Raw genomic sequence first — 23,867 nt, forward strand, 5'->3', positions numbered from 1 at the left:
TTTCAATCTCCCTCCTCCACCACTTTCTCCACGTTCGATTGTGTTGGCAATGATGCTATTTGTTTCCAGGTAACGCCAGACACAACGATCGGCGCAGCGAACCTCGTCCATGGAGAGTTCATTCGTGCTGAGGTTAGTACAGCAGAGATTAAAACACTCCGTCTGGAGACGGCTGAGGAGCACTTCAATGCGGAAGGACTCCTGTTTCACCGCCAACTGCATCTCTTCGGTATTTCAGTGATTATGAATTTGTATTTAATCTTACTTAGGATTATTGCCCGTCCCTGATGTTGTCAAAACCAACCAATACTCTACTTTGGAGAGAGAAAGATGGATGAGAAATAGGAAAAAAAAGTATAGTAGAGATGTTTAGAAACAAATGAAAAGAGTTTCAACACATACAAAAGGTCAAAAATTATTTTTTCTTTAAGCTTTTCATTCACAAACAGACACACACATACACAGAAACCGGTATCTAGAGAATTGATAGAAAACGTAATGACATGTACTAACAGAACAACAATCGCCTTCTCTTTCTTTTTGTTGTTCTTGTTCAATCAACTTTCCTTACCGCAAACATTCACATATATATTTGAACAAATAAAGAAAGAGCAGATATTATCTGTCTTACCAACTATTGTTCTTCTGTCCCACCGGATTGTTTCTTTTATGGCTAACTTTATGTGCCCTTTTAAAATCTTCTTTTTTTTTTTTTTTTTCTTCCATGTTTCCTGCTATATTCTCCTTTTCCTTCCCTCCCTTTTTCCAACTCTCTCTCTCTCTCTCCCTCCATAGAGACAACATCCACCGCAACATTTTCTTTCTTTGTTTATCTAACAATTATATCCTCATATATTTCCCACTACAAAATAATAAAAAGTGATGTGATACCATGAGGGCAGAAGCCGATTCAACCAATAGTTTTAAGAAAAAATTAAAACCATAAAATCGGAAATAAAAAATATATTTACAGCAACGCCACTCAGCTTGAAGTAAATACTAATGTAAACAGAATCAACAAACAAACATCATTAAATATACAAAGAGTGTATTCAAGATAAAAAAAAAGAATACAATAGATATATGGGTAGATATGTAAATCTTATATTTCACATATCCCCAGCAGCTATATATATTCCCTATTTTTATCTCCTTCTTCTTTGTTCTTTTTGTTTTCAGCATACACTCTTCTTTTCCCCATCAGCTGGCAACGACATAAATACTCTTTCGCATGCTATAACGCACGTTGATATATTCTGCATACAGCTGAATTTCGTTATAAGAGCAGCACACATTCCCTGTGCGAGAAGTGTGGCAACTGTGTAATTCATTATGCTCTCCGTAACGTCCTCCATACGCAGTGGTGAACCAGAAGCGGTCGCCGATCCAAGAAGTGCACCAGAAGAGAGCGGTGATGCTGTCAACCCATGTGCAGTACAGGATAGAGATGTGGTCCGCACGTATCCAGTCAGTAGTGGACTGCGACAAGCGTTCAAATGACGCCGCGTTAAATTACGGCCCATAAAGAAAACACTTCGACGCATTTTTTCTACTCGACTGTTTGTTTTATTCTTTATCCGTTCTTGATTTATTGTTTCCCTTTGGTTCACTTTCGCTTTACTCAGCGGATGTGTGGTTGTGTATTAAACCTCTTTCCTATTAAAAGGATGAAGAGGGGGGAATAACTATAGTAAAGAAAAAAAAAAAAAAGAATTCAAAAAGAAATCATAATAGCAATAATAAGAGAGTAATAATTACACCACTCCACACCACAAAAAAAAAAAAAAAAACAATCACTCAAAGTACAATGAAAAGTGTTGCATCAATATGAATCTCCCTCTACCTATCTATATATATACATATATATATATATATATATATAGAGAGAGAGAGAGAGAAAGAGATATAGAAAAAAAAAAGTCCAACCGTTGACGGGTTTTCCTCTTCTCATTCCTCCCATCCTCACACATTACTCTTCCCCACGCTGTGGTTTATCGTGTGCTTCATGTGAAGGCGTATCTGTGACAATGTAAGAAATAATAGCACTTCCCTGTTCTTGTCGTTCATTCTGAACATGAAACCACATAGGTAGTTGTCGTGCAATTTGTTCCAATGTACCATATCGACGTACCATTAAACGAGCCTCTTTGGAGAGAAGATTCATTATACTTGATTCTTGTGCTCCACCAATAGAGAAAAGTGCCATCTGTCGTACGAGATCCGCCAAGGAGTTACATGGTGAATGAAGATAATGCGCTGGTGGAGGATTGCCATCCCTACGACCCACAATTAATTTATGGCAACCCAAGACTTCGTAGACTCGAAAATATTCACGATGTTTATCAAAGAAATCTGGTTTAATACTAAAAACAGAAAACGGCAGATCTCGCACTGTGGAATGTCCACGAAAACGGTTCCACTCCACAGGGTGATCCTTTGGTAACGCTTCCATCAACATTTGCGCCTTAGCAGATTCAGTTAAGTGACGCCCAGAAACGATGGTACGACCAGCGGAGGGAACACGCGCTCCTTGAGAAGCTGCCGCAAGGTAAGGTGTCCATACAAGACCATCTTTTAGAAGCAAGTACAACGAGTGATTAGCTACAAAGGCCTCCACTGTAGGATAAGCCAACTGCATTTGTTCTCGAGAATTTTTAGGTAATGAAGCTAAAAATTTTTCTGGGGAAAGTGGTTTTTCAGCTAGTGCTGTAAGACTGTGTCGCAGTACAACAGGTACTGGTGTAGTCTGCCAAGTTAAACTAGAAGGTTGTCCATCTTCCCCTAGCACCTCCCATGGACGCACCATATAAGCATTCATGTTAACATCAAACAAGTGACGAAGACGATCAAAAATGAAAATACATGCCGCATCCTTTTGTTTCGTTTCATATAGGTATAATTGTTTCATAAGATCAGATGGTAAAATATCTTTAAGATCTGCCATAGCAATTCCAGATTGTAATTTACGTCTATTTTCTGGACTTTCAGCAGCGTAAACGCGGAATGCATTTAGCAACAATGGTCCGAGTCGCAGGACTGAATATTTTATATCAATCGTAGATTCATCATTTACAAAAATACGACGTTCAGCGTCTACCATACGTAAAAACACATCATCCATTTCTTCTCCAATAACACGACAGTCTAACGATGTTGCTGGTACCCGTTGTAACTCTGATAAAATCTCCTCTACGGGCATTCCAGGGGAGAAACACATGGAACTTCGTGACATTCGTAACAAAGAACGTAAAGGAATATAATGAGAAAAAGGAACTGTTTTTTGAAGAAGAATAAGTAATTTATTGAGTTTTGGATCATCTGTGAGAGAGCCTACAATAGATGGTGCCTCTGGCAGAGACTTTACCTCCCTCCCTATACGTCCCTGATGTTGTTGTTGCTGTTGTTGTTGCCCTAAGAGTGATGAGGGTGGCGGTGGTGCTGGTGGTGGAGACAAAATACCTTTTCGTGACATATACGTTGTGGGAGCAGCCCGCACGATACCGTCGTGAACTGTGACGAGCGATGGATGTTGCAGCAGCAGTGCCTCCAACCGCCGTTCACTCCCCAACTTTCGCTGCTCCAGTGTTGGGATGGCGCGGAAGAGCTGCGCAATGCTCATCTGCTGCTGTGGGGCGACGGCGATGTTGGCCAAGACGTGGGCGATGGTGCCGGCGTTCTCCCCGGCGCGGCGCAGTTCGGCCGCCAACATGACGACCGTCACGCCGCCGGGGAGGACGGCGACGGCGAAGCGGGCGGGCCGGTCGAGGACGTACCGCCGCAGCCCCCCGGCGACGGCCGGCATCAACTCGAGCACCTCGTCGCTCAGCAGCGCACTCACCCGCGGCAGCGGCAGGGCCCCGTGACGGCGCAGCACGAGGCGCATGTTCGCCCACAGCGCGTCGTCCTCGCCGGGCGTGAGAAAACGGCGGGCCGCCGACGGCAGCAGCAGCGACGGGAGTCGGCGGAGTCCTCGCATCCCGCAGTGGTCGCAGCAGAAGCGCTCGGCTAACACATTTACATATAATTATTATATAGGGGGGTGGGGGGAAGATTGTATGTGAAGGGAGAGGAGGAAATGAAAAAATATATACATATATGATAAAATAAAATATCAAAGTGTCTTATTTAGTAAAACACAAATAATAATAATAATCATCATCATCATAATCATCACAAAAATAATAATAATAATAATAATAATAATAATAATAATAACAAATGAAAAAGGGAGAAAGTATGTACAGAACATGTTCTGTTCCATTACTTCTTTTTTTTTTGTTTCGTTTTTTTTTTTTTTTTGGTTCATCTTTCTCTTGTCTCCTTTCACATTATTCACTCCATTCTCTTCATCTTTTATCTTATACAAAGGTGTGTGCTGAAGACAAGAAAAAAGGTAAAAATAACAGCACTGTTGTCAAATAGAGCGTGAATGACCCTATTACTTCATAATGTCTGAACAGCATCTTGCACTAAATGAAACAAGCTCTGCCCTATTGCCATCCCAAGACCAACACGAATAGAACCCCAACCAATGTTCAATCGACTATTTACCCAACGCCACGCAGCCATTGGGTGACGCCTGCGTGTAGAGGAGCGCCTTATGAGATTTCGCCATGACTGTTGTGCTTCCTTTCCCAAAAGATCATTTTGATTATTGTAGTTGCTGCCAATACAGCTTTTACTACCGTTACCAATGGATGTTTGAGGAGGTTTTCCCACATCTCCTTTAGGACGGATAAACCCATTGAAACATTCGCCATTCCGATAAATAAAGTACGCCTGATAAAAGAAAGAACGAAGAAGTGGCAAATAGCGCATTGGAACCGAACCCGATGGAGCGCCATATATTACTGATCTTACATAGTTAAACGGTGAACTCGCTACAGATGCCAATAACGCAGCTACAAGATTAGAGAAAAAAGCGCACATCCCACACTTCTGACTTTTCCATAAAGAACCCTCTACATCACCACCATGATGAGTTGAGTTCCCTGCATCAACAGAACAACCAGGTGTCATACCTTTTCCAAACAGTTCTTTTGACCAATGTTGTATAAATATAACATATGAGTCAAGAAAGTCTTTGAATCCTGTGGCACGTCGACAAGATTCATACACGACACCAAAAATACAATCACGTAATGCAGTCGCACCAATGCCACGGAAAAATATTCGTAATCCATTCTCTTTGTATGCATCAAGAGCTACAGCATAAAAAGAAGAACCTACTTCGGCATTCCACATTCGATATTTAACAACTTGCATACCATTTAAAACTGAACCATTTAAGGAACCAGCTGTTGCTCCAATGAGGAAAGCATTTGTTTTCGGCGAATGAGAAGCTTGAAAATACTCTGGCATGACTCTCTCAATAAAAATACGCATAGAATCTTGCCAAAACATGTATGAGGCTCCTACAAGTGTACGATACACAGCGGCATTCATAAAACCTTGAAAAGGTTTTTCAAAGTTACGACGATCTAAAAAATGATTACGTCGAAACTTCACTCGCACATAGAGTGCCCTATCAAAAGGATTAAATATCACAGCTTGAGCAGCACCAGACATTAACGCAGGTGCTGCTGTGTAAAAAAAACCCTCTTTATTTACTGCATGTTCAAGAGTCATGCCGTCCTCCCCTTTTCTCTCCCCTCTCACGCAGAGACTATTTCCAACGACCTCCTGAGAGAATGGCGCAACCCACTCTGTACAGATACGTCACACAAAGAAGACGTAAAACCCAAGAGGAACTATGTGTGATAATAAAAATAAGAAAAAAAAAAAAAAAGAAAAAAGAAAAATTAAGCAATAACGAAAAAAAAAAATTATTTCATTAGAGTAAAGATACATTAAACTTTAAATATAATAATAATAATATATACAGGACCATATAAAAAAATCACGGATAAACAGATATATATATATATTTATCTTCTCTCATCAAATATCACATGTCTTCTTTTTCCTTTTTTTTTCTCTGGAGAGAATAAGAGAGAGAGAGAGAAAGGAATCAGTACTTGATAGAGATATAAAACATCCCTATTACATTCTAGCGTATGGTTCCTGTAATTGTTGTTAACTAAAAACAACTTATTTCTCTCTTAATCTCCCTCTCTATTTATATCTCTCCCTTTTTTTTCGTCTTTTCGCACTTCTTATTGATGAAAAGAATGTCCTTTTAGACCGCCACTTCACTCTCTGTTCTTGCAGCAGTGCACCATCATTATTATTATTGCACTGGTTTCTTCCCCCATCTATTTTTATCGTATTTCGTTCTCTAAAAAAAACCACCACGTCGTTCTCTTCTAGACCTTCCACCCCTGTTATTCACGTTGGATTTCTTGTTCCTGTTATTACTCTGGCTTTGAGTACGTGCCTTCTTCCTTAAGTGCTCTTCCGTGCCAGGAGGAGGTGGAAGTACACCAATGGGTGTGGAAGAAGCCCCAGCAGATTCTCCTGATGATGTTACTGGTCCTCTCTTGGCTGCGGATGCCGCAGTTGAAGCATCACGTCCACGTTTAAGTGGTGGTAAAGTGTACTTGCGTAACCAACTCTCTGTAAGAGCACCCATTGGAATGTGCCTGGCGGAGAAGGCGCCTAAGATCACATGTAAGTTATGACAGCATCCCAACGCCTCTACTTCTTTCTTTCCTGCAGCAGATCGTTGCATAAGTTTCTTTACTGCGTACACTACGAGAGGTTCCATCTCGGTGATAGCATTCATTAACGCAGAGCATTTTGCTGCAAATGCGTCCTCATTTAGTTGTTTTAAAAATTCAACAGGCTTCTTTTGTCCTATAGCAACAAATGCAAACAATAAAGCCTCAAGGGTACTCAAATTCTCAGGTAATACACTGGCGTCACCCATAACATGATTTAATTGTTCCAATATCGCAGTATATAATTTGTCTGTATTTTCAGGTGTAGCGAGACGAGCTGCCAGTAGTAGTATCTTTGCATGCCAGAGTCCCTTTGGTGTTGAAGTTTCAACAGGTGTTGTAAGAAGCGACGCTTCTTCCAATGCTGGTGTAATATCATAGGAGGTTGCACTAACATGCTGTGCAATAATGCTGAGAGACTCAAGAGCACGATCGCTGTTAAGTTTGTTCCTTGCAAGAAACGCGGTTAATAGTTGACGACCGCCACTCTCTCGCACCATTGGTAGTGCTGCGGCGATGGATGTGAGCTGCGCAAACTCTCGCACAGTAACGGTGGAGAGTACACGAATGATAAGACCCAGTACGTGTTCCTGCACTTCTTCTGTCCACTGCGATCGCATAGCGGGGGATTGTGCGAGTCGTCGAAGTCGCGTCATGGCCATGCGGCGCTCTTTCTTTAATTGTTCCTCCTCCTCCGCCTCGCGGTCGTCGCTGATCCAGTGCAGCAGTTTGGTGGCAACAGGCCGAAAGGCATTCTGCACGAGAGCGTCAAATGCCTTGGAAGCGGCCTGGCGTACATTCTCCGCAAAGCCATTCTCGTCCAACATCACCTGCATGAGCACATCTGCCCCTTCACGAGAGAGATACTCCCACTTCTTGTCTAGCACAGAGACAGGCCCAAGGGCGGCGATGCCCTGCACAGCAGCAATGAGTAACTGCGGGGTGTTCTCAGTACCGCTGAGAATCTTCACAAGGGATGTGACAATCTTCTTCAGTGCGTTACCATCACGTAGATGATGTCCGTAGCGAGCCACAAACTCTAATGTACGTACACGAACCAGAAGAGGGGCATCAGGGTTTTCAGCCTCTGCCAACATCTGCAGTAGTTCACGCACAAAATCGTTCACCTTCTCAGGACTTTCCGTCACAGCGGCCTGAAGAGTGGCGTACAACTCCGCAACGTTGGTATCATTGCGAAGAGCCTCTGTTGGTGGAGATCCTGGTGGTGATGTTGTTTCCGCCCCAACGCACGGCTCCACTTCTTCCGCTTCTTTTGCGGTGGTGGATGCTGTTGCCTTCTTTTTAGGGGCCATCAATGGTTGTTTGTTTAGGTATAGTTACAGGTGTGTGTGTGTGTGTGTCTCCTTTTTGTTAGGGGGTGAGATTCTGTTGAATTAAGAGACCTTAATTCACTTACGTATTGCTCCACTACATCGGTTCAAATATGAGGATGAACAATACAATCATGGAGAGAGAGAGAGAGAGTAAACAAAAAAGGGTAAAAGGAAAAAAAAGGCAGAAAGAAATATCAGGGAACACATTTAATCAAAGATTATAGAAAATAATAAAGTGAGAAAGAAAAAAAAAGAAAAAAAAAACGCGTTATTATATAAATTAATATAGAAGCAAAAGCAACAAAAACAAATAGAAACGTTCACAAAGAAAAAGAGTTATCACTACGAAGGAAAACAAAAAAAAGACAACACAGAGAAAAATACCAGCAAAAAAAAAAAAAAAAAATGAAAATGAGTACCGCAGAGAAATAAATAAATAAAACACGACAAAGCAGTCGTTATATTACCATTCCTATTTTTTCTTTTTTACCGTAAAAAGAAGAAAAAGAAAACCCTGTACCTTATATTTTTTTCTTCATTTTGGTATTTAACCAAAACGTGTATCAATAACCCGCATTCCCCAAAGAGAGTCCTTAGTTTCAATCGCTATCAAACTCATAAGAAAAAAAGAAAAAGAAAAAAAAAAACAGGCATTAAAAGGAGCCTTAACAGACCTCCCTTCTACCGCTTTTAAAGCGGAAAGGGGGATGAGTTGAGTTGGGTTGAGCGGACTTCCCAAACTTACAACATTAGGATGAGGTCCATATCAAATAAAATGGTAAAAATAACAATATACATATATTTCGCTGAGAAACAATAATAATTTAGTTTTTTTTTTGTTTTTTTTACAAGACGATATCATTCCTTTCACAAGTTCTCATCAAAAATAATAATAATAATAAATGCATATCAACACCTTTTTCACGAATTTTTGCTGGTTGTCAAGAGGATATTATACATATCCACTACAGCGGAGTAAATACCCTGGGCAAAATCTTGTGCCGACCCCTGTGGTCCACCTTCCTTCCAGCATGAGATATTAAACATCACACAATTATCTGCAGCCGCATATCCAATCCCATATCCAGGACTCACAGGTCCGAAACCACCACCAATAAGAGCATCTGAATAGAGTGAAGATGTACTTAACATATTACTTGAAAGTGTTGTATACGATGGATCTTTAAAAAGCATTGGTACATGCTGTGGATTACGACGTTGCGCTACCTTTAAAAGAGCAAATAAGTGACGATCTATACCTTCACCCATTTTTGCATTTTTAGAAAGACTGTTATGTTTTTTCAAAGCTCTTTTAAGTGCTACCACCTTTTCCCTCGTCGTGGCATTAGGTGCATCCATTAACATAGTGAAAGCTTGACTTTCTAAAGTTGCAGAGCGAACACACTCTGTACGACCACGAAGAAAAGCAGAAGTACTTGCACTTTCATATGTACTTACCGTACTTTTATACATACGCCACCAAGCTAGCTGCATCGCAACTTGAAAAAAAGGATCTGTCTTAATACCCCTTTCTTTAAATAAAACACTATCTTTTCCAATTTCAGATAAAATACAGGTATAAAAATCCATACGACGAATTTCTGAAGTAATTCGTGCTTTTGCTTTAGATGCTTCCTGTTCAACTTCTGGTGTTAGATACCATTTAATTTGTCGAACAACTTCTGTTGAAACCGCATCACGTTTCATTCCTTTACTACTTCGCATAATAGAATGGTTAAAGACATCTTGTGTGTAACGAAGAACTGCCACACCATCACCCCAGCTATGTTCAAAATTTACTCCAAGAGATCCATCTTTCGTGATTATAACAGATAGACTCTTATCCCACCAACGGTTTGTATCCTTTACGAGCATTGTACGAGTTGCTGAAATATTACCTTTTGATGTTAAGTAATCTACTTCAATATCATCATCTAGATTTAATACAAACATAGCAGAGTCTATTAGTTCAAAATTTTCTTTATTTTCATGATTACGCATCATCATTAAACGTGATGCATTCCATGATGTTCTGTTCATACTGGTAAGTACACCAACATCTGTTTTGGCAGGTGCCACATTCATATCAATAATAGCCTTTAATCTTGCATATATTTGTTCCTCAGGTAATGGTTTACACTCACTATCTGCAACAGTTACAACATACTGATGACCTCTGTGTTGTACAATTATATGTGGAATAAATCCAAATGATTTTACCTCATCTTTTAGTGATCCAGGGATTCGGGTAGAATTCATTAAATTATCATATTGTGACATATCAAGAGGGAAAGCATGAAAATTAGAACCAATCGTCATTACCTTTGCGGAAACATATTCAGGAGATAAAGCTACTGTCCTTTGAAACCAGTCTGTTCGACAGTAATGATTTTTAGAACCAAAATAAAAAACCTCTGGTTTAAGTGTATTTTCTAGATACATTCGGTAAAAGGCTACACTACTGGTAATCCAAAAGGTTGCACGAGTAAGCATATCCGTTTTATCATTATCTCGTCGAACGACAAGGCATGGATTATAATTTATTGGTAATGGTCTCCGGTCTGATAAATATAAATCAAACCAATCCGCTGAAATATATGATGTATGTTTATTTGCCTTATCTGTACGCACCAACTCATCATGAAGTTGAGCACCTTCACAAGTTTCAAATGATTTTACAATTTTTTTAGTTTCATCATATTGTCTTGGTGGTACCAGTGGTTTAACGGCATCCAAGTATCGTGAACAAGTGCTAGCAAGTTTTGGAATTGGTAAACGAAAAAGACTGCGCTGCAGATGTCTTGTTGGAATTACAGAAGTATCGAGTACTGTTCTGTCTGTACAGACACCATCTGTCATACTCTCAATAACGGGCCGCAGGTGTGTCCAGTCATTTATATCTTTTGGTAATTGCAATAACGCCTGTGAGGAGCCCAGTGAACAGAGTGCACGGGAGCGGCAGAACATTATATTGTATGTAAGTATAATTTTTGTGGTTATCTCTTTTTTAAGTACCTATTTACAATGAATGCAACCAACAGCAGAAACACAAAGAAAGAAAGAGAGAGAAAATGAGAAGATATCAACTTCCAGAAAAGAAACAAAAAAGAGACTCACACAGAAAAAAAAAAAAAAAAATACAACCAATGTCTATTCGAAAGCCTTTTAAGTTACAGAGTGATTTGATTCATGAAGGAGGGGGGTAGAGGTGGTGGGATTGAGTAAAAATGATAAAAAAAAAAAAAAGAAAAAACCAAGCAGGAACACAAGCATGAACAAAGTAAACAAGCAAGAATATCTCAACGCAATAGAAAAAGGTCTATATTTGATCATTCTTAAACCCGTCGCATAATCACTGTAGCGTTTCGCAGTTTAGCAGCATCAATGGTCAATGAAGTATCCTGCAGTGGACGTGGTGGAATATCTCGAGCGATCAGTTGAAAAGCCACCGCACCCGGTTGTGCATGTTGTGCTGCCAAAATAAAAAGATCACCCACAGTGTGACGTTTAGGGTTCACTGTAAACTCCTTACGCTCACCAAGAAGGTTAACAATCACCAACTTGGAAGTTTCCTCATCCTCGTGTAATTGAAAAGTTCCACTTCCTGCATTCGCAAGACTTGATGCAGTCGCCTCCGCAGCTCCTGCACCTGCTGTTGTAGTTGTAGTGGTGGTGGGACTACACAGTCGTCGTCCTTCTCCCGTAAACGCTACATGCGTTGTTGGGGCATCCTGTTGTGTACAATCCACGAGACGAACAGATATATTTGTGTTTGGATACATTGCCGCCACACTGTCTGGCACCACGCCGTTATTAAGTGCATTAAAGAAGGCCATCCCCTCTTCACTGTCCTTTTCCTGTCGAGGTCCATTATCGATGGTGTAACCATTACGATAGACCGTTACGACAATATCACGATGTTGATGGGCTGTTGAGGCAATAAACGGGCTTGGCGCCGTGGTGTATCCCAGACGCCGGCCGCGGCCAAAGAAGGCCTGCACACCGTCCGCATCCTCACCGGGTGTCTGCGCCCGCGCCCGTTCAAAAATAGACTCAATCACATCCTTCACCTTATCCTCACCGCCAAGCACCACCTGTCCAGAAGAAGGACCACCACCCACAAAGTGTTTCTCAGCCTTCTGTCGATCTTTGGAAGCTGGCAAAGAAGATTGTTGTTGTTGTTGTTGTTGTTGCGGTGGTGGTGGTGTTTGTTTGTCTTGGGGTGCATTAGATGCCTCCTCCAAGAAGTTAATAACACTCTCTGCACTTCCACCGTATCTCTCCAGCAGCTCTAGAGCCTCATCATGCTTTAACCAAGGCATATACGCAGTCAACTGCGCCACCTCAGTATTCTTATCTGTTGGCATCACGGCTGAGTTGTTAACCTTTTTTTTTTAATTCTTTCTTTTCTCCTGTGTGTGTCTCTCTTCTCTTTAAACTTCTATTTATATTTACTCTTTTTTTTTGTTTTTTTTATCTTATACTCGTTCGTTTTTCTTCTCTCTTTTCTTTTTTATTTATTTGCCCTTTTTCTTTCTATTAATTCAATTCCTGACACCTCTATTATCTTTGATGAACAGTATGAATCAAGTTCACCTTTAACACATAATCGATAATAATAATAATAATAATAATAATCGATAATAATAATAATAATAATAATAATAATCGATAATAATAATAATAATAATAATAATAAAACAAGAAGAATAGAAGCAAAAAAAGCACTGATGAAAAACAACAAGATCCGTCCCTAAGTCTCTGAGTGTATCAAAAAAAACAATCCAATCACCGTAATAAGAGAAAACCTCTCAAATCTTTTTTGTTTAACAAAAAAAAAAAACTTAGTGTTAACATTACGCCCGTGCAACAAGGCAGGGATAGTAATGGAAGAAATAAAAAAAGTTTTTTGTTTTTTTTTTTTATAAAATGGATGAATTAAGGAGAATGTGTCAGATTCATACATAAAAACAACTCCGTCACCTAGAAAGTCTTGCTAGAAGAGAGAAAACAGCAGGTACAGATGAATATGATACCACTACACTTCTTTTAAGCAAACTTAAATAGGTTTAAAAAGATGCTATAGTAATCATCTACTTTTTTTTTCTTTTTTTTTAAAGTATTGTTTTCATTTCTATCCCTCATTTTAAATATCCCTTCGTATCTTTCACTCATGCGAGTTGTACCTGTACTAAACATACACTGTTACACATATGTCATCTCATTCCCACAGCCTCTTTCTCACAGCCGTTCTTCATAATATATATATGTAGGCACATATATTATGAAGAGCGACTGGTTTGGGGGTTTTCCCATTTTTCTATTTGAGGTTCAGTACCTACATTTCTTTAAAAACCACTCATTAAAAGTGGATTATAAGGAATCCCTTTATATAGACCATATGGCTGGTACAGATATCATCAAAGCGCAAAAGAAAAAAGAAAAATGACTACCACAACTTATGTAGAGTCATTAAGGAGAAGAAAGAACAAATTCTTTTTTTTTTCTTTTTTTTACCTCTTTTCCACGCCTAATTCCCTTTTATCATTGGTATACATTGGTTTTAGAAAAAAAGAAAAAAGGCGAATGGAAAACTTCTATCAGGTTTCTCTTATTTATTTACTTATTTATTTATTTTTTGCTCTGGCCTACAATACCCACATGCTGTCATTATGAAGCAGCACGAAGAGTAATATTAATATTAATAGCAATAGCAATAGCATAAGGATGCCTGAAAAAGACTCCTCCTACTTCATTCACTACCTCTGCTCTACTTCTCTCTTTCTTTCTCCCTATATATATATATATATATATATATAGGGATATATGTTCCTACGAATTATGTGGTTACTTCTGTTGCTGTAGAAGGTTTCAAGTAATCAGCAATCTCCGCACAGGCGGCCGCCATGCGTCCCAGCTCCACTACACTACACAACTCATCCGCCGCAGAGGCGTACACACACTTTGGAACATCTGCAGGGGCAGATTCCTCCTCTTCCACTACTGTTTCCCGCGATTGAAGCTTCACAGCTCCCGCACTCACCCAATCCTCATCATCATCATCATCAGTAACAATATCATCCGTATTACTGTGTACACTGCTCTCACTATCATCGTTCTCAGTACTTTCATCACCGGCACGTCTACGAAGCGATCGATCGGCGAGTGCAATCACCCGACCAATAACAGATTGACTGAGTTCACCGCCCCTTGTCTCACTTCCCTCGTCAAGCGCCTGCAGGATATCTGCACTACCAAAGAATTGACATTCCAACAAAACATCATTGACACGCAGTGCGCGTCTGTCTGCACGGCGTCCACCTCGCCGGTGAAGTCCCCCATTGCAGTTTTCCATAAATTGATCAAAAAGACCGTATTGACCACAACTTAAAGCTTCTTCCTCTTCTTCTTCTTCAATCTCGACCACTTGCTGCTGAAACGTATCCGACTTATTCTCCTCTGACACATCAACACCAACAGCAGTAGTATTAGTAATAGTATTAGCAGTAGTAGTATTAACAGTAGTATTAACAGTGGTATTGACATTAGTGTCAGAAGGTATAGGAGATTCAGATATACTAACAAGGGAATTATCCTCCTGTGAGGGTCTCATCATCATCGGTTGATCAGCACTCATGCAACGAGAAAGCTTATGCGGTAAAAAATGTTCCTTATTCCTCATATCCCTGAGATACAAATCTTCAAAAGAATGACAACGTGAAAGAGTCTTTTTCTCAAAGAATACAGTACTGCCGTTTACACTCTTAAAAGAAGCGGGAGTGCTACCCTTCAAAGACTGAGTTCTAAGGTGAAATGCTCCACCTGTTGTACTTCTCCCACTTTGTGGAGTTGCAGGAGTACGGAAACCAGTGAGAACTGCCGATAATGGAGTTTGCGGTTCCATAGCTGTAAACTGCTCTAAACGCGGATGACGAAGAAGAAGTTCCACTCTTTCCTTCTCGCCCCATTCACGCATCATATCAAGAGCAACGACGGCCTCATCATCCACAACCTCACAATCATTAGGGTTCATAGAGTGTAGGGAACGTGTCTGAAAAAAACTACTATTCTCTGCATTTCCTTTATATAGACTTTTTGGACGTAAACGATGATCCTCTCGTGATTTCTCATCCTTTCCAAATGTCCAACAACGTGAAATAAAAGCGGAAAATGTTTCTTGTCGGGATTCAATTTTATAGCTGCTATCATTGCTACTTCTGCTGCTGTTTTTCCTTTCGGCTGAAATATAATCACACATTCGACTCTCTGCTGTACTAATATCACTATCATCATGGGTATTACCCGCCTTTTGTCGTCCCTGTACTTCCAGCAGTTCCTGTGATTGAGTATCCGTACACGAAGGTGTTTGCGATTGCCCCTGTGTCGTGCTAGATACAGCGACACTCTCCGCAGGTGGATTCCCATCTTTTAGCCGCAAAGCCGCATCGTAAGCGTCAACATGTGTACTGTAAATAGGTGTTGTTGCATTATCCACAGTGGATACACCCATACAGGTGGACAGAGCACCAACGGTGGTGAGAGACTCCATCGACACAGTAGTAATAGTAATAGTAATAGTAGTAATAGTAATAGTAGTAGTAAAATACAGAAAAACAAATACAGATCGAAAAAAAATTTAGTTTGGAATACAATATATATATATATATATATATATATATATATATTGAAGAAAAACCTCAGAGAAAATGAAACTATACACACGTAAATATATATATATAAAAATAAATAAATATATATTTATATATATTTATTTATTTACCTCTTGGAGGTTGTTGCTGTTCTTTTTCTTTTTCGTAAAAGAGTACAAACGCACCCCTCCTAATTTATTTATAATGGCAATGAACACAAAGGATTTTCTTCAATTGTTTCTCTTTTCGTTTTTTTTTTTCCCCAGTCTTTTTCCTCTCTCTCCCTCAACTCCAAGAGGAAAACAGCAAGGTAAGCACAGGAAAATAAGCAGGATAAAAAAAAAGCACACACACAAAGAAAAGGATGCACAAAGCGAAAAATAAAAACAATGAACTTCTCAAAAAAAAAAAGACGATGAAATCGTTTTGCGAAAAGAGAAGTCCACAAACAATTCTGCACAAGGAAAAAAAAAAAATTCACAAAAGTAAAAGAAATCAAGGGATGAAACTATGTTTTTCAACCTCTTCTTTTTCTTCTTTGGAACTATTCACTGAGTGTCTGCGTTTGTAAAGTGAAATAATTTTGTTTCTTTTATTCTTTTGGGTGTTTTTTTTTTTTTTTTTGTACTCCTCTTCGTGTTATTAATATATATATATTATATACAAGTGATTTTTTTTTTCTTTTCAGAGAAGTTTCAGAAGCAGAAGACCTGAAAATAAAAATAAAAAATCCACCACACCTTTTCTTTTCTTTCACGCCAGTAGACTATACACCTCCGTCTCTCTGGTTTGATCAAAGGACAAAGAACAAGTAAAAATGGCAGAACAATGAGAAAAAAAAAAAAACAGAAACAGGGAGAAAAAGTGGATTCTCAGCAGATTGACAAAACAAGGAAATGAAAAAAAAGGGTAAGAAAATACGCTTTAACTATAACACCTTCAAGTCTACAAGAAAAGAAAAAAAAGGCGATTTAAACGACTTTTTTCTTAACTTCCTTTGTTGTTGTTGTTGTTCTCTTGTGTAATTTCTCCAATGAAAGATAAACTATATGGGAGCAGAAAAAGGAAAAGAGAAAATAAAATCTCTTTTTCCTTCTCTGTTTATGCTGACGTCTCTCTCTTTCTCCTAAAACCACGTTTATGTGCGAGGTTTTTGTGAGACGTTTATGTACTCTTCCTTTCTTCAGTGTATTTAACGCTTACTTCTTTTTTTTTTCTTCTTTCTTTCTTTCTTTCTTTCTTTCTTTCTTTCTTTTCCTTTTTCTTTTTATACTTTATTGCAATTATTGAGTGTGTGTGTGTGTGTGTTTGTGTGTAGAGGAATAAAACCCCCCAAACAACACAATCCTGGCGGCAGAAGAGTAAATGCGCAGACGGTCCTCCACGTGCGGCTCTTCAAATCCCCTCAACGCCCCTCTCCGCTCTCCTCGCCCGAGTGTGAAATGACTGCGGCCCGCGGCCCACAACGACCAGTCGCTGCTGCTGTTATTGTCCAGTGAGAAGTGTGAGAGAGAGGGACGACAGAACCCTCCCCCTCAACCCGACCGCCGGAACGGTACGAGTGTGGCGACTTTCCATAAGAGAAATATAACATTATATATAAATATATAGATAGGAATAAACAAAAAAAAAAAAGAGAGGAACCAAAAAAAATTATTATTATTATTATTATTATTATTATTATATATATTAATATATATAAACATTTATATAATTAGATATTAATTGCACACATGTCTTAGAGTAAGAATACTGGTAGAGTCATATTGGGGAGATATGATAAAGTCATATGTGAACAGTGTTGAACAGAGGAAAAGAGATCCAACACAAAGATAAAGACTTATTTCTTTTTCTCATATCCCATCTCATCTCATCCCTGTGTCTGTATATCTCTATCTCTCTTCTTCAATATGTATGTAAAAAGAACCAATTTAATTTTTTTCTCTCCTTTTCCAAATCATGTACTTGCACACGTATATCTTTCGTCGCTTCTTCACTCCTTACATTATTTACGCTTCACTCGCATAATATCAGAAAAAAACAAGGGATCCAACACACACACAAACAAACGTATCACCCCCTGTCATTTTATTCATTTCTGTCATCCATTATTCACGATCGCAGCACCCAATGCCGATGTTCTTGATTATTTACGATATTCAAGTACCACAGAGAACAGAAGAGACGAAAAAGAAGAAAAAAAAAAAACATCGCATTCTCAGAGAGTAAGAAAAATAAGGAGCCACAAAAAAAAAAAAAAAGGAGCTAAACTTTATTCATCATCTTACCCAAATTATCCTTTCCCTTAACATCCCCCCATTCCATATATTCAAATAAAAAAACAAATAAAATTCAGGGATATCTAGAAGAGAAAGTAAAAAAAAGAAAAAAAACATATTTTTTTTGTTTGCAATCAAAAAAAGCAAAAGATGCACTGTGAGTCTTCAGTTTTCTCTTTCTTTATTTCTTTTTATTATAATTTTTTTTTTTTTATTTTGCTCGTTTGGTGGAAAGAGCAAAATGAGGAAAAACTCATGTAATGGTTTTCCCCCTTCTTGCAATCACCTTAATTGATAATAAACTACACCCATCTCTCTCACATATATCTTCTGCAAAATATTTAGCAAACACCAAAACTGCTATCACTACCTTCATCATGATCCTCACTAGAGTTATTACTGTTATCATTGGTACTACTTCCCCCATCATGTTCATCCCCTTTCAACACAGAGGAAGAAGATCTAGATGCCTCACCAGTAGCAATAGCAACATTTCCTCCTTTTCCTTTTCCTTCTCCTCCTCTGTGCATAGAAAGAAGGGATGAAAAGACACTAATATTTTGTTGTGAAAAGTAATACGCCTTAAGTGTATTCTGCATTAAGTACGCTACAGTTAACGGACCGACACCGCCCGGCACAGGTGTCACTGCCGCCGCTTTTTCTCTAACCGAAATCATATCCACATCACCGCAGAGACGTCGAGGTTTATCAAGAGTATCATTGTTACTAACATTGCTACTATTATCCTCGTTTATCGCAACATCAATTACTATAGCACCTGGTTTTATAAAATCTGCCGTTACAACTCGTGGAATGCCAAGTGCAGTCACGAGAACATCTGCATGTCGACTCACTTCCCTCACTGCATCAAGATCATTACTTCGATTACAAAGAGTTACCATAATATTTTGTTCTCTTTGTAGTAAAGCTGCTGTAGGTACACCAACTACCATACTTTTATTCATAATCACAGCATGCAGATTTCGTTGTTGTGCAGCAGGTGATTGTTGTTCTGGTTCTACTGTTATTGTTTCTTCTTCTGTCGATATAGTTGTCTTGTTAAGATATGAAAATAACAAGGCACGTACTGCCATTGCCGTACAAGGCACAAAGTATTTTCCCTCCACTAGATGGCGCGAGACCAAAGTCTCTGCCTTGGCTATAGAGAAATTACGTTGAAGGACACCAGCGTAGATTGGGTTTTCGTGTAGAAAGAGATTCCCCGCATTAAGTGGGTGAAGTCCATCCACGTCTTTCTGTGGATGAATACACAATAACGCCGGCCGCACACGGAGATGCGATGGTAGTGGCAATTGCAGCAGTACTCCATCAATGGACTCATCGCGGCAAATCCACTGCAGTTCACGGTGAAGTTGCTGTTGCTGCACAGATGCGGGAAGTTGGTGTAAATGAAAAGAAATACCGCAGCGCTCTGCGGCCCGTCGCTTCATGGCAACATACCGCTGTGAATCTTGTCGGTCCCCAATCATCACAACCGCAAGTGATGGAGGACGTCTTAATAACGAAATCTCAGATTTAATCCGCTCAAGCATCACGGCAGAGAGACCACGGCCACTAAGAATTTCAGCTGGCATACCGCTGTTTATTTTGCAGTGATGCTTACTGGATGTGTGTTCGCCCCTATTAGGGTTTTTTTCCTTCTTTTTGTTTCTTTTCTTTACTTCTCTCTATTTCCTCTTGTGAAGTTAACTTTTTTTTTTCTGGTTTTGAAAGGAAGGTGTTTTTTTCTTTCAGTTTGTATTTGCTTTGCTTTTGTTCGGTTACACGAGAACGATTATGCACACCAAATACAAAGACAAATAAAAAGATTATATATATATATATATATAATCTTACACGTATTAGCCCTTCCCTTCACTTCCCTTTAAAGCGGCTTCTGTACGTGTGTTCTTTTAAGTAACAAAGGGCAAGAAAAAGGTGTTATTTTGGCAAAGAATCCAAAATAAAAAAGGCTGTATACAGTACTCACTATAACCATGCAAACATATACAAGATAATTATTTTGTTACTATTAGTGTAGTCATTGTTGCAGTTTTTTTTTTTTTTTCTTTGTCTTAATTACTGATATAAGATTATTATTTACTCTTCTGTATGTCATTAGACAGCAATAAACCAAAAAAAAAAAAAAATTGGTAATAACTTGTGATAAAGAAGAAAAAAAAATGTACAACAAACAGATATGCATACACATTAATATATATTTTTATGTGATGCTATTCTTTTTTTTTTCTTCTGTCAATGCACTTAACTCTGTGTATCCTTCTTATTTGAGAAGGGAAATGTCAAAAGTGAGAGCAAAGCCCTTTCCGTATCATTCAGATCTGGTAAAAGCCCTAACAAACACTCTGTAGGAGAAGAGGCATTAGTTTTCATGTCTTCCTGCAGTTGTGCGAAGAGTTCCGCAGTAGCAGCATTTAACTCTTGCAGCCACTCTTCCGATTGTGGTAACTGACGCCAGAGACTCAGTGCCCATGCTAACGTCTGAGGAATCTTTACACAGGCACTATCCATCAAAGAACCCGTGTTGTTATCATCACTAACATTATCCAAATTAGAATCGCAAGAATTCTTCTCTATATGAGAAGAATTACTACAAGATGGTAGAATCGCATCCCATTGGATCTTTTGTTTTTTCAACATTAATACAGTCAACTCCGCCTCCTGCTGCTGGCGAGCGAGTGTCTGGTACTCCACCTGCAGCAACAGTCCATTCGCGGTGGTGTGGGCCAGTCGCGCTGCGGCCGCATTTCTCTCAAGATGCCACTTTTCTTCTTCACATCTCGCGACTGCGGCCCGTCGTCGCAACGTCTCAATTTCACACCGCCGCTCCTCCGCCTCCCGCTGCATGTTTGCAATCATTTGAAGGTACTCGTGCACCTCCGCGGCGAGCTCCGCATCATCCCCCACCGCAGAGGAAATGGAAGACGTATGCATCTACACTGCCAGTGTGTGTCTTTATGAGTATGTATACAAACCCTAAGGAAAAAAAGAAGAAAAAGATGATAATAATAATAGAAAAAAGAAAAAAGAATTTCTGAGCATAGGCGGTAACAGAGAAATGACACTCGTAAGGGTGGAAAATAAGAAAAACAAAAACAAAATAAAACATTCAGATATAACTAAGGAGCAAAGAAAAGAAAAAAAAATCATTCCAAGAAGCAGGTAGAAGAGAGAAAAAAAAAAAAAAAAGAAAAAAAATTTCTCAAGCAAAGATCAGAAATATATAAGCACTACATTTGTGTGAAATAGTGAAGTTTCAATAGTTATTAAAAAAAAAAAAATTTTTTTTACTGTATATTTGGTTCCATCTGTATATGTATGCATATGTATGTATATTGTATGTGGGTAGGTAAGTGTAAGTGTACATTCGTATACAGATATCTATTCCCTTCTCCATTCTTAAACAGCAAGAAGAGCTTTTGTTGTTGCTGCTGCTAAAGACTCCACTCTGCCCTTCTTGGTGTACGCATAGTGTGGATTACACACACCTTCACCACGGCAGAAATACGGGCAATCCTGCACAGATACGAATGGACACTGACCCAACACACCCAAATTCTCAAAAACAACCACAAAAGGACGAAGAAGTGGTATACTCTGTGCTTCACGCATCTCTGAACGCTGAATGAATTTTCGACGGCACTCCTCTGCATGCAATAAAGCCTCCACCGCACGCTCAAACCGCATTTTCGCACCTGTTACCCATTCAAAACGTTGTCTGGCTTTTCGAACACGGCGTTCATTTTGTATTATTGTTTGGCGCTGCTCCTGTTCTACTTGAATGAGTCGTTCAATTCGGAGAGAAAAACTTTCTACAACCCAAGGTAATATCAATTTGCGTCGACGCTCTTCAGATTCTTCCTTCTTGCGCCGAAACTCCATAAATGCCGTTATACTTTTTACGCTATGTTCTGCTTGACGTAAAATACTCTTAAAACCATCATCCTCTAATTTAAGCAATTCTCTATACTTTTTTCGCTGTTGTATCAAGAGTCGACGTATTTTTTCCTTCACACGTCCAGCACTATCCACATCACTTTGTGCGACGGAAGCATTATTTTCTGCTGCTAGGACTACATACGTACTGCGGTTCCCACTGACTGAAGTGGACATTCCTGCTGTTGATATTCGTGGAAGCGCCTCTCGAGTGGCGGAATCCCTATCACGATAGACGGCGATAGACCACGGTGTGCTCAGTGAGTCATCAGGGCACGGCGGCCGCAAGGATGGTAGCTCTGTACGTGTTGGCATATTGTAAACACCTAGTTAATAGAAAAAGATATAAATAAATTTATAAATATAAATATATATTTATATTTATATATATTTATTTATATATTTATATATATTTATATATAAATATCACCTCTTTGTCTTTATCTAAAAAGGAAAGGGAAGGGGAGGGAATGTACTGTAATGCCTCAACTGCTGTTCCCGGATTCGCTCCTCTGCGATGAATACAGAGACACAGAAAGAGAGAAGGAGAGAAATGGCCAACTATTCACCTAAATGATGTGTAGTTGTTAGTACAGTAGAAAAAAAAAGAAAAGAAAAACTTCTAGTTTTCCTTTCTAGAAGAAAAAAGAGGCTATAAACTACAAAAACACAGTTTCAAAAGAAAAAAAAAAGAGAGAACGAAGGAAGGCAAATAAATACAGATAAATTATATTACAATATTTTGTTCACTTTTGTTATTTGCAATATAATTATCCACAATTGTTTATTCCATATACAAACATATAAAATACATTTACCTATAAGTAAGAAAGGTGACTTCCAATATTTCCACCAAAATGACCAAACAAAGAGACACATTGGTACATTTGAGTTATCTAAAAAAAAAAAAAACTCTCATATTTTTTTATTCCACACATACACAGGCATATAAAGAAACATTTATATACTTATAATATACAACGACACATCAAGAAAAAAAATATATAAAACATAAATAAATAACGATGATACTTACCAAAAACACCTACTACTTCATTCTTGTGTTAAGGTAGGAAGCAAAAGTTCACAGAACTTTTCAAAGTTTAATGTGTCATACGTACTATTATTGGTGGCAGCAGTGCGGAGAATAGACTCTGCCTCCCCTGCTCCAATACTGGTGCCTGTTACACGTTGACTAGCTTTCATAAGCGCCACCTTTGTCACTTCTTCTTGCTCACCGAAAAAACTAGTGAAGACACTGTGAAGACATGCCCGAACCATGCGTGTACGCCGTTCCCCATCTGCCCAGAGAGCATCCATAATAGCAAACATCTCATTGAGTGTTATCATTCGATGTTGTGACCAGGGCTCTCCTGCGGCAGTGATACACGCCTCACGTATCTCACGTAGCGTAAACACTTCTCCTCCAACTATTCTCTTTGCTGTTGACGATGATGGTGTTCCTTTTGCTACCCCATCTGATGGGAATAAAGCGCACAGAATAGGGCGAAGCTGTCGGCACTCAATACGTCCCCCATCTTCTTCATCCCATACAATGAAGAGAAGTGATGCCTGGTGTTTTTTAAATTCCAGGAATGAGGAAGAAATCCACTCTTTAGAACGATTCTGTATCGAACCATTACACATTCTTCTTAAGTGTATTCTAATAATATCTGGATGTTAACCTTTTCCGTTTTTTTTATTTTTTTTTTGATGTTGTTGTTACCCTTTTCCTCTTACTGTGATGAAAGGAATGTCTCTTCACTCTCTTTACCGATCTATTTCAATATACCTGCGTCTCAATGACTTGGTCTTCTCTGCAACAACTATTAGACTTCACATTAGAAGAAGAAATAATAATACAAAAAGAAATCAACAAAATATAGAAAAAAAAGAAATAAAGAAAAAAACACCTTTAACTAGATTCATTCACAATTCATAAACTCCATTAAACGTACCCATAAATACCTCTTAACATCTTTTTGTTTT

General features: G+C 39.0%; 11 protein-coding genes across 11 annotated transcripts; all 11 read right to left on the minus strand.

Moving 5' to 3' along the window:
* Window positions 1-1,175: 1,175 nt before the first annotated feature.
* Window positions 1,176-1,544, minus strand: TM35_000191220 (uncharacterized protein; the record flags this gene model as incomplete). Its single annotated transcript, XM_029026620.1, has 1 exon — window positions 1,176-1,544. One exon carries the CDS (start codon window positions 1,542-1,544, stop codon window positions 1,176-1,178), a length of 369 nt encoding a protein of 122 aa, XP_028881944.1.
* A 425-nt stretch (window positions 1,545-1,969) lies between these two features.
* Window positions 1,970-3,976, minus strand: TM35_000191230 (uncharacterized protein; the record flags this gene model as incomplete). Its single annotated transcript, XM_029026621.1, has 1 exon — window positions 1,970-3,976. One exon carries the CDS (start codon window positions 3,974-3,976, stop codon window positions 1,970-1,972), a length of 2,007 nt encoding a protein of 668 aa, XP_028881945.1.
* A 467-nt stretch (window positions 3,977-4,443) lies between these two features.
* On the minus strand, window positions 4,444-5,628 carry TM35_000191240 (uncharacterized protein; the record flags this gene model as incomplete). Its single annotated transcript, XM_029026622.1, has 1 exon — window positions 4,444-5,628. One exon carries the CDS (start codon window positions 5,626-5,628, stop codon window positions 4,444-4,446), a length of 1,185 nt encoding a protein of 394 aa, XP_028881946.1.
* Window positions 5,629-6,277: 649 nt separating this feature from the next.
* TM35_000191250 (uncharacterized protein) lies at window positions 6,278-7,972 on the minus strand (the record flags this gene model as incomplete). The annotated part of the gene is made up of 1 exon (XM_029026623.1): window positions 6,278-7,972. The coding sequence occupies one exon, from the start codon at window positions 7,970-7,972 to the stop codon at window positions 6,278-6,280; it is 1,695 nt and encodes a 564-aa protein (XP_028881947.1).
* Window positions 7,973-8,914: 942 nt separating this feature from the next.
* TM35_000191260 (carnitine O-palmitoyltransferase II) lies at window positions 8,915-10,960 on the minus strand (the record flags this gene model as incomplete). The annotated part of the gene is made up of 1 exon (XM_029026624.1): window positions 8,915-10,960. One exon carries the CDS (start codon window positions 10,958-10,960, stop codon window positions 8,915-8,917), a length of 2,046 nt encoding a protein of 681 aa, XP_028881948.1.
* A 368-nt stretch (window positions 10,961-11,328) lies between these two features.
* TM35_000191270 (UBX domain-containing protein 1) lies at window positions 11,329-12,360 on the minus strand (the record flags this gene model as incomplete). The annotated part of the gene is made up of 1 exon (XM_029026625.1): window positions 11,329-12,360. The coding sequence occupies one exon, from the start codon at window positions 12,358-12,360 to the stop codon at window positions 11,329-11,331; it is 1,032 nt and encodes a 343-aa protein (XP_028881949.1).
* Window positions 12,361-13,832: 1,472 nt separating this feature from the next.
* Window positions 13,833-15,542, minus strand: TM35_000191280 (uncharacterized protein; the record flags this gene model as incomplete). The annotated part of the gene is made up of 1 exon (XM_029026626.1): window positions 13,833-15,542. The coding sequence occupies one exon, from the start codon at window positions 15,540-15,542 to the stop codon at window positions 13,833-13,835; it is 1,710 nt and encodes a 569-aa protein (XP_028881950.1).
* A 2,720-nt stretch (window positions 15,543-18,262) lies between these two features.
* TM35_000191290 (putative methylenetetrahydrofolate dehydrogenase-like protein) lies at window positions 18,263-19,516 on the minus strand (the record flags this gene model as incomplete). The annotated part of the gene is made up of 1 exon (XM_029026627.1): window positions 18,263-19,516. One exon carries the CDS (start codon window positions 19,514-19,516, stop codon window positions 18,263-18,265), a length of 1,254 nt encoding a protein of 417 aa, XP_028881951.1.
* A 670-nt stretch (window positions 19,517-20,186) lies between these two features.
* Window positions 20,187-20,876, minus strand: TM35_000191300 (uncharacterized protein; the record flags this gene model as incomplete). Its single annotated transcript, XM_029026628.1, has 1 exon — window positions 20,187-20,876. One exon carries the CDS (start codon window positions 20,874-20,876, stop codon window positions 20,187-20,189), a length of 690 nt encoding a protein of 229 aa, XP_028881952.1.
* Window positions 20,877-21,341: 465 nt separating this feature from the next.
* On the minus strand, window positions 21,342-22,193 carry TM35_000191310 (uncharacterized protein; the record flags this gene model as incomplete). The annotated part of the gene is made up of 1 exon (XM_029026629.1): window positions 21,342-22,193. The coding sequence occupies one exon, from the start codon at window positions 22,191-22,193 to the stop codon at window positions 21,342-21,344; it is 852 nt and encodes a 283-aa protein (XP_028881953.1).
* A 738-nt stretch (window positions 22,194-22,931) lies between these two features.
* Window positions 22,932-23,525, minus strand: TM35_000191320 (uncharacterized protein; the record flags this gene model as incomplete). The annotated part of the gene is made up of 1 exon (XM_029026630.1): window positions 22,932-23,525. One exon carries the CDS (start codon window positions 23,523-23,525, stop codon window positions 22,932-22,934), a length of 594 nt encoding a protein of 197 aa, XP_028881954.1.
* Window positions 23,526-23,867: the final 342 nt, after the last annotated feature.

The sequence above is a fragment of the Trypanosoma theileri genome (assembly GCF_002087225.1).
Source record: "Trypanosoma theileri isolate Edinburgh chromosome Unknown TM35_Tth_19_V1, whole genome shotgun sequence".
Taxonomy (NCBI): Eukaryota; Euglenozoa; class Kinetoplastea; order Trypanosomatida; family Trypanosomatidae; genus Trypanosoma; species Trypanosoma theileri.